The sequence below is a fragment of the Falco rusticolus genome, chromosome 14 (assembly GCF_015220075.1).
Source record: "Falco rusticolus isolate bFalRus1 chromosome 14, bFalRus1.pri, whole genome shotgun sequence".
NCBI classification, from domain to species: Eukaryota; Metazoa; Chordata; class Aves; order Falconiformes; family Falconidae; genus Falco; species Falco rusticolus.
Genome location: NC_051200.1, coordinates 17,674,640 through 17,687,075, shown reverse-complemented (window position 1 = coordinate 17,687,075; position 12,436 = coordinate 17,674,640). Strand labels below are relative to the sequence as shown.

Genomic DNA, 12,436 nt, shown 5'->3' with positions numbered 1-12,436 from the left:
TGGTCTGCAGCTGGGAAGTTGTCTATGCCATCTCATGTTAATGTAAGCGTGTTATATCGCATTTAACAGTTGGGTTACTGTTCCTTGTCATTGTGTCCTTTGCTAGCAATACAGGTCATTGTTGCAACCTGTGGTGGTTTATGATTTCTTCCTCTGTTTTCCATCATAGACACTTCTGTTCAGACTTCATTCATAGCAATTTTAATGTTTCTTATAAATATCTACAAGACAATGTTACGCTGAAATTTGTCAGTCTGTTTTAATGAGTTCTTCACCAATTGTTGCATTATAATGTGTAATAGTTCATGAGCCAAGAAACCACATGCTTTCTGCAAAGCCAAACACTTATTTTTAGTCTAATAAATTATTAATTCTGTTATTGATTCTAACACAGGTCAGGTTAACCAGATATTACAACTCATCCATAATAATGGTACAATTACAAGTGATACATTTTAAATATGTAGTATCTATGCTTTTTTTTTCTCTTGTGTTATGCTATGCATACAATATATTACAGCATTTGTTTTTAAATGCCGTCAGATTTTTCTCAGCTTGATTTTTTTTTTTTAAATCTTGCTTTTCTTTTTAAAAAAATAATCTTGCTTCCTTTAAACTAGAAACAGTAAATAATTGAGTAGGGACACAGTATACGAATCAGATAAAATGAACAGCCTATATTACGTAATTTTGTAATTATTATTTTTTTTTTAATAATTATAACAAAAAAAAGTTAGTTAGTAGAGGAAATAGAGTATGAGCTTGCTGGCAGTTTGTGCATAGCTCCTGATGCTGCTTTTTAACAGACAGTCTTGAGAAACAAAAATCTGTGAGGAGTTTGTACTAGGCTAGGATCATGTTATCGCTACAGAAACGTCTCTGATGATTTAACACACTGCAGTTTCTCTTCATTGTTCATTTCACAACTTACTAGAATGGATATTACAACTGCTTTTTCTTCCTATCACCACAGAAACAACTGCAGACAGATTTAAAAGAAACCTTAACTGGTGTCTGTTTTCCACCCCTCGCCCCCGAATAAGATGTCAGCATAGTTATGAACAGCTGCAATCCCATAACCTCTTGCACTGCAATAACAGCTTCAGTGATTTCTGTGGAAAATTTTCCACCAGCAGATTAGTGATAAAATTCAGTGTGGTTATTGCCATGTCTGCCCCAGCTTGCCAGAATATCCTGAGTGGGTTAAATGTTTTGTGTATTGGTAAGAAATAAAGTGCTGTTCTGTTTACTTAAATGTTACTGCTACTGTTAAACTTTCTTTAGAACAGGAACAATTTGTTTTTATAAAAATGCCAGGTTATTCAGTTTATTTGGCAGTTTTATGGTATGTGGTAAAATCTATTGTTATTGCTTCTCATTTAAATAGGACAATGGTTGCATTTCTCACTTTCTTGAGGTACCGTTGACTACAAAACATGCTGGTTGGTTCAACTTTGTATTAAACCTCCTCCTCAATGAAAGTAATTCCTCTTTTATGTTTCAGGGTCCAGGCCTGACAGAAGCAGCACCATTACCTCCCACCCTACCAAGTGAGAATGCACCACCATCTCCAGCGCCTCAACTACCTGGTGGAGCAATACCTCCTCCTCCGCCTCCGCTACCTGGTGAAGCAATACCTCCTGCACCACCTCTGCTACCTGGTGGAGCAGCACCTCCTCCTCCACCACCTCCACTGCCTGGTGGAGCCATACCTCCTCCACCTCCGCCACCGCCTCCGCTGCCTGGTGCAGCCATGCCTGCAGCCATGCCTCCGCCACCGCCTCCGCTGCCTGGTGCAGCCATGCCTCCGCCACCGCCTCCGCTGCCTGGTGCAGCCATGCCTCCGCCGCCGCCACCGCTGCCTGGTGCAGCAATGCCTCCGCCGCCGCCACCGCTGCCTGGTGGAGTGATGCCTCCACCGCCACCACCACTGCCTGGTGGAGTGATGCCTCCGCCACCGCCTCCACTACCTGGTGGAATGATGCCTCCACCACCACCACCACTACCTGGTGGAGCAGTACCACCTCCACCACCTCCGCTACCTGGTGGAGCAGTCCCTCCTCCACCACCACCTTTTGGTGGACCTCCAATGCCACCAGGTCTTGGGGGTGTTCCTTTTGCTCCCTTTCCGGTGATACCAGCATTACCACATGGGATGAAGGAGAAGAAGAAGTATAAGCTGGAAGTCACAATGAAGAGAATCAACTGGTCGAAGGTATAGCAGTGTTTGTTTTTATTCTCATTGGTAGAAAGTGGCTTTTGAGAAAGAAGGATGCGATGTGCTAGAGTTGATGTTAGTTTATTAATAGTACTCATAGAGTCTGGGGAATTAATTTCATTCTTTATCCAAAACATTTTTAAGGCTGTGGTTATGATTAAGATGGTTTTGGTTTTCAGAGGCAACTTACGCTATGGGGTAATCTCAACTGTTTAATGCTGCTAAGAGCCTGTAATACCCCATATTCTGGGGATGCCTGTAGCTAACAGCTCTCAAAATTTTTGGCTGAAACTCTTTTGAGTTAAGTTCTACGTGTTTTTATCTCTTAATTGGTATTTGACTTGCCACGTGAGCACTTCAAAGGTAAAATGTCTTGTTTAAAGCAGATCTAAATTACCAAGAAATTAAAATGTTCACTTTGGAAATCATGTTACTCCTTTGTTCAGCAAAAAGTTGAGTTGAAGGATTGCTGGGTTTTAAGGCCTGGGAAAACGAATCTTGAAGTAGACAATTGGATGGAAGACGGCTGGGAAGACTGCCATTTAGGAACTTTGACAATCTGGCGGTTGACAGAAAGAAGGGTCTGGAGTCAAGGGATGACTACAGCTGTTGGTTTAGTAGCTGTGTTTGAGTAATAAAAAAGGGTGCTGAGAAGGTGCTTTGATTATGCCTTCTATAAATTTCTAATTTTTCCTAATAAAATGAATAACTATACTTATTATGATAGTAAGCATACACACTTAAACTACTAAAATGTTCTCTTTCAGGGCTGATGTCTTAACATGAGGTTAAGAATTGTTTTGTCAGTCCTCTGAATAAATAGGGTAATTTACTATAAATCAAAGGATCTAATTAAGAAATGAAGCCAATAATTTTGTGTCCAAATTTCTGTTGTTCTTGTGATATGTTCTGCAATTTTGAAAGGAAATTTGACTTTCATTACCCTACCTGTCTGTCAAAGATAGTTGTATTAGAAAATACACTTAACAGTGTTTTTTCTTTCCAAGAAAGGCAGGCATTTACCTTGTTAACAGTTGCAAAGCTTACCAGAAGGTTTTAAAGGCAATGGTGTTACTAAACATGAGGTTTTGTTGTAAACATTGAAGAAATTCTTACTAGACTGATTTTTGAGCTATCTAGTTTTGTATAAAATTACTACTGCATTTGGTTTAGTATTAGGTGGTTTAATGTTAAATTTTAGTTAAAAGTCATGGCTCTAGTAGAGTTGCGGAGCTGATGTTCCTCCTCCCTCCTTTACTTTACAAATGTAGTTGATACTGTATACTGAAATGAATTTTTAAATGAGATTCATCTTGACAGAAATTTGTATTTAACGTTTGACAGATTAGTATCCCAAGAAGCTAATACAGTTCCGATACAAAATTTCTAAAATATCTGGGTTGCACGTTGCTGAGTGAGAGATTTTTTTTTTTTTTCCCCCGTGAGAGCTTTTAGGGAATGTCTGCTAAGCTCAGTAGGTTTATGTAACGACAGCAGGAGATGGCAGTAGGTGACTGCTGTGTTTTCTTTCTCTTCTGGCCCTGTCATGAGGGTGGTTCTGAGAGGACATCTGTGACTCCTCTGAGGTATGTGGAGTATAATCAGTGGGTGAACGTTCAGTGGGTTTTATAGTTCTGCGGAGTTACTTGTATTGTTGGTCTCTATCAAATCAGAGTGGAAAAGCTGTGGCGACTGAAATGAAAAGATGGGGCAATGTTCTGCAGGTGCAGTGGGCATGAGTTGTGGCTTCGCGTTCGGTTGCATACATGTATCTGAACCATTAGGAATAGTTCTCAAGCAGTTTTCAAACATAGATAACTGCATGCCATGTCATGTAAAGACCTTTGAAGTTTATGGTGTCTCTTGTAGTTGTAAATTCAGAGAATGCTGATATCTGTGGTATAATGATAATTGTAGGTTTTTAACCTGAGATATTTCTTGTTTCAAGTTCGTAGTGTGTGAGGGCAAGGCTATAGCTTCTGGCAGGAGCTATGGGGTTGAAATGCTTGGGCACCATTAGCTTCAAAGAATGTCGGCTTATGCAGAGTCTAAACAGGGTTACATTTAATAAAAACTAATTTTTTAAAACATCATAAAATATAAAGACTTGAGCAATAAAAAAATAAAAATAAATAAAAAAAAAAACCCACAAACAAAAAACCTCCACAAAGCACAGTCTCTGATTTGTAACCTAACCTGTAGGAGCAGTTACTAGTTAAGCGCCTCTCAATATAGTTGGTCACTTTGTGATGTGAGAAGTAGTGCTGGTATTCAGGTGTGTGTTTGTGTATGTGTTGCTTTAAAATCCCTCTTTCATCAGTATAGTCTCTGTTCCTTCCACATAAATGAAATATATATGAGGAACTCGGTAATTGCATCTATCATGAAGACTAAACCATCACATCTTAAAGGCAGTCTGTGATTGGCAGTTTTTTAGTGGTATAAAAGGTGATAGCTGTATTGAGGTTTGCTGTAGGAAAAAAACACATAGATCACCAAATCATCAAGGCATATCAAAACAGGATGTTGATATTTTGCATGCTATCTGGTTTGTGCTCTAGCTCGGACTTCAGTGTAGTTTGACGGGATATCTGCTGCTTATTTGTCAAGGTACTGAAATCTTTGTACTATGAGTAGTGTCTGACACTTTTCTTGAAAATCATATTCCATCTCAATAGTGTGTTGGTACCAAGAACTTAGTAAAATCAAATTGCTGATAAAAGTGAAGTGGCTACAGACTGAAGTTGCTGACCATAAGTTGCAATTTAACATTAAACAACTGTTGAACCTGCAATTTAAATTGTACCCTGAAGTAGTGCAAGTTTTTTTCAGGATGTTTCACAGCTGGTAGAAATGTAAGGAAATTCATATGGATGTAGATATACATCTTTCTATAAAGTTGAGTGCTGTCATGTTGTCCTGGATGGAGCTGGATGACATGGGATGCCAGGTGCTGCTTCTGGCTAAGGATGCTGCATCGTTTCAATATAAACCCTCTGAAATGAATGACGTGCTGGCACAGAAATGACGGTCTGTTGTAGGCTGTTCTCACAGTAGTGCTAGGCACAAGGCTCATATGTCCATTGAGGTTGTTACGTAGCTGATCGACCCTGTCAGACACAATGGGATTTCAGCTCTAAGAGTGTACGTAGCGATGGATGGTCTTAGGGAGCAGCACTGAACCGTGTTTGGAAATGTTTTTTCCATGGGGTTTTTGAGATGATTTAAGCTAAGTAGCTTTGTATAATTTCTGAATATGTACCATCACCATTTCAAGCAAAACCTTTCAAGAACTAGTACCGACAGGTGTTTGCTGTTGGAGGAGGAACTAGACTGTCCTCTGATATATTTGAATAAGTGATCTTAATCGCCTTTCTAACTAAAAAATAAACTTAGGTTTTGTGTTCCTTTGAATTCTGAACTGTTGCATACTGAAATGGCTCTTTCTTCGGAGTAACAAGTAAGAGCAGTATCACCAATGATTAATCCTTCTAACTTTGGAAGGAGGAATATAGAATGTTGAGGTAAAATCAGTGTGGAAATGCATGACATATCAATTGATGGTTTCTTTTACCAGCAGAATTGATGTTCATAACTGCTCTTTAGTATTTTGCCATTGGATTTCAAAATATTTGGAGATATGCCAATATAATCTGAAAGTGTATCTAGTAGTAGTAGCTTAAAAACAGATTTTCAGAATGATTAGAAGGATACTCAAAATAGTTGACCATGTTTTAATAAATCAATTACAGGAAATGTTAAAATAAGTTTAAAACTCCCTACTTTTTCTGTCTGTAATACTTATAATCTGCATGTAAGCATAAATGATAACTTTGCCTCTTTATTGTGGGAGGAGGAATTGAAAGTATCTGGGGGGAAAAGAGACCTGAAATCTTTGGCTTTGGTTAACACACATCAGTGTGTGTTCTTAGTGCTATAGCATACAGTATGACAGGGAATTTCAGGCCCATTATAGAGAACTGTAGATGAGGCTGATGTTAAAAGTAACTGTAGAGTGCAGCAAAATGGAGGGGTATATTTTGTTTGTTTACATATGATTCTCAGTGTATTTCCAGAAAATTGAACATTTTTCTGAAAACAAATATTAACTTTAAAGCTTCTGAATTTTAAAGGAATTATATAGTCCTGCTGTTCATCTGTACGAAACATCTTTAAACTCCTGTCAGCCACACGAATATATTATTTTTTTGGAGGAAAAAACCAGACTGTTTTAAATAGTCTAGTTGTGTTACTAAAAGAAACAGGAATATATCAGTTGTCATACTAAAATAGATGCTCATGTGTGACTGAATCTGGCATTACCCAGTCTTGGAATCCAGAGATTTGGGGGTTGGTGGTGTTTTTGTTTTGGGTGTTTGGTTGGTTTTTTTTTTGTTTTTGTTTTTTTTTTTTTGAAATTAATCTAGCCATATAAAAGTCCTTTTAGTTCGTGTACACTTAGGATATTTGAATTATACAGTATGGTAACCTTTAAAATGCTTATAAAAAAGAAAAATTCTCTTCCCCTTCTATGAACTGTTTGTTGTCTGTTGGAGATACTTTACCATTGAATGTCCTTGTCTTTCTGTTTAGAAGATTATTTTTTTCAAACCATCTATCATACAATTTTCTGGATTATTTTACAACCTGTTTTTTCTCTTTTTGAAATGTAGCTCTAATGTTTTAGAAATGCATTGCCACCTCCCCCTAGGCTTTTAAGAAAATGTTGTGTGGCTGTTATTTCAATTAGCTTCTGTTACTATCTTTAACTTTTAGAGTTTAATTTTAACTTTTTGTGTCTGTTTGGGTATTTCCATCTGGATTTGTTTCCTTACAGAATATAGGTTTCATCATATACATATTTTGCCCATTTCTTTGGCACGGGGTGTGGGGTGTGGGTGATAAAATCTGTATGCCACTGACAATATAATACTCTCTTGAAGTTGCTGCTTGTCTTAGAATCTTTATGCTTTGTCTGGTTAGGATAGTTTCTCTCCTACAGTTCATTTCTCTTTTTCATTTATTTAGGCATCTCCCATAAGTAGAGAAGAATTCCTGCCATACAAATAATCTGTGCTTTTTATACCCAGCTGTCCTTTTAAGTAATATCTGATTCTAGAGTTGTTTGCACTAGTTCTGTAACTGCAACACACTCGATTACTGTCCTGTAAACATGTAGAAGAATAAGCTTTTTAGGTTATAACATGTATTGGTCACTGCAGCCAATTTCATTGTAATCAATTATGTTCATGTGTTTATAGAAATAATTTATAAAGTGTACATGTGAACACTCTGTATGACAATGGAAAATAACTGCAGATGGACACTTTTGCATAAGTGCTCTGGAAATGGTGCCAAAATCTCCTGCATACTGAAAAAGAAAAGTCTATTTGATCATCACTTTTAAGGAGCCATCATTTGGGAAATTAAATTCTTACTGTTTACTGCCTTTTGTTGTAACTGTCTTCACCATTGGTGTTGGATTAAGGTAGTTTTAAAAAAAGTCTTACCTGCTGCTGGTGGTAAAGCAGCTACACATTAACAGATTGATCATATGGTAAAAGGTGGAGGACCAATGCGTTGTAGTGAAATCCTAGTGAGGTTAACAAATACAGTATTGATAAATTACCTGCATATCATCTTGAAGTCAAATAGCCCTTGAAAATTAATTGACATTTCAACAAACTTGTAAACAAAAATTGATAACACTTTAAGAACTGCAGGAAGAATGTATTTTGAAAACAAAATAGCTGTTGGGAATCATACATGAAAAGTCAAATTGACTTTCAGCCTCTGTATTGTAGACTACTTTCTTCTTTTAATATAGCCAACATCAAGTAAAGTACTGTAATGAAATCTGTGTTTACATTTGAAAAATGGAAGCTACGTTTTAAAAAAAGTGATATTAAGTATTAAATTTTCATGTATTTAAAAAGATATTTTTTTCCTACAGTCTTGATATTGAGTCACTGAAAGGTCCACATTGACATGTAATTTATAAATAAGGTATTCAATACTTTGGCGGTGTAAGAAAACTCTTTCTACAGTTGTAGCAAGGATGCATACCAGTGGTGAGGATTTTGGGAACTCTCTAGAAATCGAGAGTGGTGGAAAATTTTCAGACCTAGGTGTCAGCATGTTATCAAGGCTGTTTGGAAAACTTGTTGAAAGGGGGAAATAAAATAAAAATTGTTGAGTAGATACAGGGCAGTTGATCTGATGGCGTTTTGTTTGGGAAGCGTCCTTAAGGGAGCATCGTATCTGGAACATTAACAATTCAGTGCAATTATCACAAAAGTCTAGTAGCATTTGCTTTAATTCGACTATTGAAAATAGTAGTTATTAACTATGGAGATACCATTTTTGTTTCAGATTGAGCCTCAAGAGATAGCAGAAAACAGCTTTTGGGTAAAAGCTGAAGAAGATAAATATGAAAACCCAGAACTGTTTGCAAAATTGGCGCTCACCTTTGGAACACAAATGAAAGGTACATTCTTCTTTTACTTTGTATTATGCTTTTATTAAGTTTAAAACTGTGCAATGACATCAGTGTGATTTCTGCAATAACATGGAATGCATGTAACGGTTTTATAGCAGGAAGATCATATAAAACTTGTGTTTTTACTAAGCATAGAAGTCCATTATAAGAATTGCTCCTCCTTCACTTTATAGCACAATGTGAGGAACTTGAAGAGGTAATAATACCTCTTGAAAATGCAGGGTATGTTGCAGACAGATGTGAATTTTCTTCAAAGTGTAATTAAATTGAAATTTTAATCCTAAAATCATGCTCACCTGCATTAATATTCCTAGTTGTGGGAGCTCTTAAGTTGTCAGGTTCCTTCAGATATTCTACACGTGGAGGTTTTGTTGTGTAACAAAAATTTGCTTCTATCACTCAGCTAAGTCATAGTCCTCTAGAAGTACAACTAAGACCTAGAGTGTAGCAATTAAAATAAGCAGTTGAATCACAAAATCACAACACTGTAATATGTCCTCTGTTACAATTCAAGAACAAGTTGTTTGAAACTATCATTCTTTTCAAAGTTCTTGTGTTTGTGTCCTTAGTCTTTGCTCAATTATTTTTTTATACTGTATGCAGCTCTTTAAAGAAAAAAAGTCTTTAAATATACTCCTTCAATTACTATTGAAATTTGTCATGTGATCTAAGAAGCATTCCCCCCCCCCCCCCCCCCAGATATATACAGTTAAACTGTATTGTTACTGTTGTTAGTGAATGATATGTTAGTTTTCAAAGGGTTGAATGTGTGAATATGCACTTCTTATACTGTTTGGGTAATACCATGGGAAAGAAGTCAGTCTACCAATTTTTTGTTTGTTGCAACGCAGTGTGAAATGGGTCGGTTTGACTACTAGAGAGAACAATACAGTGAGAATAAAAGGTATGCTGCAGCTTTTTGACAAGTGTAACTGCGGCTGCGCAGCGTGTCGTGTAAACAGCTCTTCTGCTGTTGGTTTTAGATGAAAAATAATCAACTTCTCAAATACTTAATTCCTTCAATAGGTGATACAATGATAATATTTGTATCTTGAGTGGGGAAAGCAGCTTCTAACAACTGAATATTGGTTATGATTTTGATACTTCAATACTATCCTCAGCTTTTCATTGCTTTCAAATGGTCTTTGAGTACCTCTGAAGCTACACACAGCCTCTTCAAGTCTTTTCATTATTATCAATGTTTAATCGTCAATTGATCGCTATTTCATATTTGGCCACTTACTGGTAATTTGTTTCAGGCACTGAAAATAAGAAGTACTGTTGAAGTATGGTTCAATGATAACTTACTTCAGAGCTAGTGAGGAAGCCCAAAAAATTAGAGTCTGAGAAGAGGTAGATACTGAAAGAATGAATTCTTGATCTAGCTATAAATCTTTAGTTCATTGATCAACCAGTTAGAATATGAAATACTTTTTGGATGTGCAGTTCTTGAAGGTAGGTGGAGTCAGATGTATCAAGTGTTCAAAGGCCAAATCTGAGTATGCAAGCACAGCATTTAGAAATGAATGTGTGTACTGACTGGAAGAATTTTTGTGCTGCTGTTTTTTTGTGGGTTTGTTTGGTTTTTGTTGTTGTTGTTGTTGTTGTTTGTTTTTTTTACTTTAACATTTTGGCGTTGGGAGTTAGCGATGCGTGTGATGCTTTGTATTTTAAACATAGGGAGTCTTTTGTTTTAATTTGAACCACTAGAATGCTGTCGCTTCTGTCAATTAATTTGAGGATTTTGTTACTTGATAATTAAGTTGCATGTAGAGGTTTGTTTGATTGTGGTGTCCTGGCTGTTGTCTGACTTTCAAGAATAAGAACTTCATTTTATACCAATACAGTGTTTGAAAAGTTAACTTAAGGAAGGTCTCTCAGAGGAGCATAACTTTCCTGAACCATTTATTGTGTAGATTTGAGTTATTTCTGAATGTGTCTTTTTCTGTGCTCTTTTAAAAATACTTTGAAGAGTTAGTCATAGCTGTGTTTTTCGTAAGATAGACTGTTCTTTCACCTAGAGCTCATGCTCTTTTCAGTAGTCACTGCATTTGAGCCATTAGTATTCTGCTTTTACAATGCTTCCCACGTACTGCTCTAAATGTACAGATATTACACGCAGTAATACAAAAGCACCATCGATGGTAATTTAACACTTTTTTTCAAACAGAAGTTTGATAGATTCTTGGTTCATAGCATTTCAGTGAGGTTAAAATGATGTGGAGTTTGTCACTGATGTTAGTGTGACAGCAAGACAGGAAAACCTTTAAGGGAAAGAACCCCTAGCAGCAGATTAACACGTACAACAGAATGAAACTCTTCATAATGATAATGACAAGCTTCTGCCTTGAGCTGAAGACTTTCATCAGAAATCTGAAGAAATGTTTCTGAATTCCTGAAAAGCTTCTTCATTAAAAATGCTGAAAAAAACTCTGTTGAAATTTTGACATAGCTGCCGGTTTCATACGAGAAGAAATTATTGTTGACATAGTTGCACAGCTCAAACTGTGAACAACAGACATACTCCAAATAGCTCACTGTGGTGATAGCCTTGCAGGTATTTTTCCTGTTCTTCCTTATGTTGTTCTTGGTTAACTGTTGTAGAAAACAATATGCCATAATGAAGGATAGGAAGAGTGTTAAAAATGCTAATGCATTTTATCCAGGATATTAAAATCTTATTTGGCTGACTAGTAGAGCAAGTCAGCACTGTCATGCTTTGAGTTCAAGTTTTTCTTAAGAATTGAAAGCCTACTAGAAGTCAAGAAGAGTCTCAGAGCATTTAGTTGCAGCACAGATTCTAATCGCATCCTACAAGCAACTTTTTTTCTGCAGTTTCTATCTGTAAAGGGAATCATTAAATGGTATTCACCATTCTTAATCCCTTTTGTTTTAACAGCCACAGGCAGATAGATCATTAATCCCCAAAGTACTTATTTAAAGCGTAATCTAAGATCAAATTTATTTTCTGCTTTAGTCCCGTTTCTTGGTGTGGTCTCCCAGTGTATTACAGTAGAATGATAGAAAGATAAATAGAAACACATTTTATATTCTTTCAAGAACATAGTCAACATGTGAAAAACATAAATGGATGAGTGGAAGAAAACTGACAATTACTAAAAATAATTGTGATAACTTGGTGTTTACTATTTTGTATTTCATGGCATTTTGGAATGCCAGTGGCAGTAGTAACTGAAGTAAAACAAATAATAGTATAAACAGTTATTGAAAAAGAGTAATTCTATATAGGATGCAGCACTCAAATTTGATTAAACTTCTGAATTCTATTCATGATTCTCTGGCACAGAAAGAATGAAACTTAAGGGGGTTTCCTCATTTAACAAAATACTGTTTTAAGATACTCCAAGAATAACATAATGTTGTTTGTCACTGAACTGTGTGCTGCCTTGCTGAGTGCCGCCTGTTTTCAGGGAAGGCAGCCAAGGAGGTGGTCCTTTGGGATACCAAAAGCTGGGCAGGGGGGAAGTTGAACACCTCTGAAGCACGCTTTTCATTAGTTAACAAATTATTGCAATCATCGATTAGCTGCTTGTAAAAGATAAGAACATTTAATCACAGAGTACCAGAAACAAAAAGGAATGATCCCTGACCAGTAAAATAATTTTACTTCAGATATTCTTAGATCCAAATTTTGTTTTAAAAAGCATGCATAAGGTTAAATCTTTACTTGCTACTTTAACATCAGATATATAGTACTG

At 36.5% G+C, this 12,436-nt stretch overlaps 1 protein-coding gene across 3 annotated transcripts in view; it reads left to right on the top strand.

Annotated features, from left to right (window-relative positions):
* The window catches only part of DIAPH2 (diaphanous related formin 2), a 244,533-nt gene that overhangs the window by 48,009 nt on the left and 184,088 nt on the right, over positions 1-12,436 (top strand). For all 3 annotated transcript variants that reach the window (XM_037407809.1, XM_037407808.1, XM_037407807.1), the window contains 2 exons: positions 1,505-2,215; positions 8,591-8,705. In XM_037407809.1, coding sequence (XP_037263706.1) covers positions 1,505-2,215; positions 8,591-8,705 — 826 coding nt within the window. The remainder of the gene's footprint in view (positions 1-1,504; positions 2,216-8,590; positions 8,706-12,436) is intronic.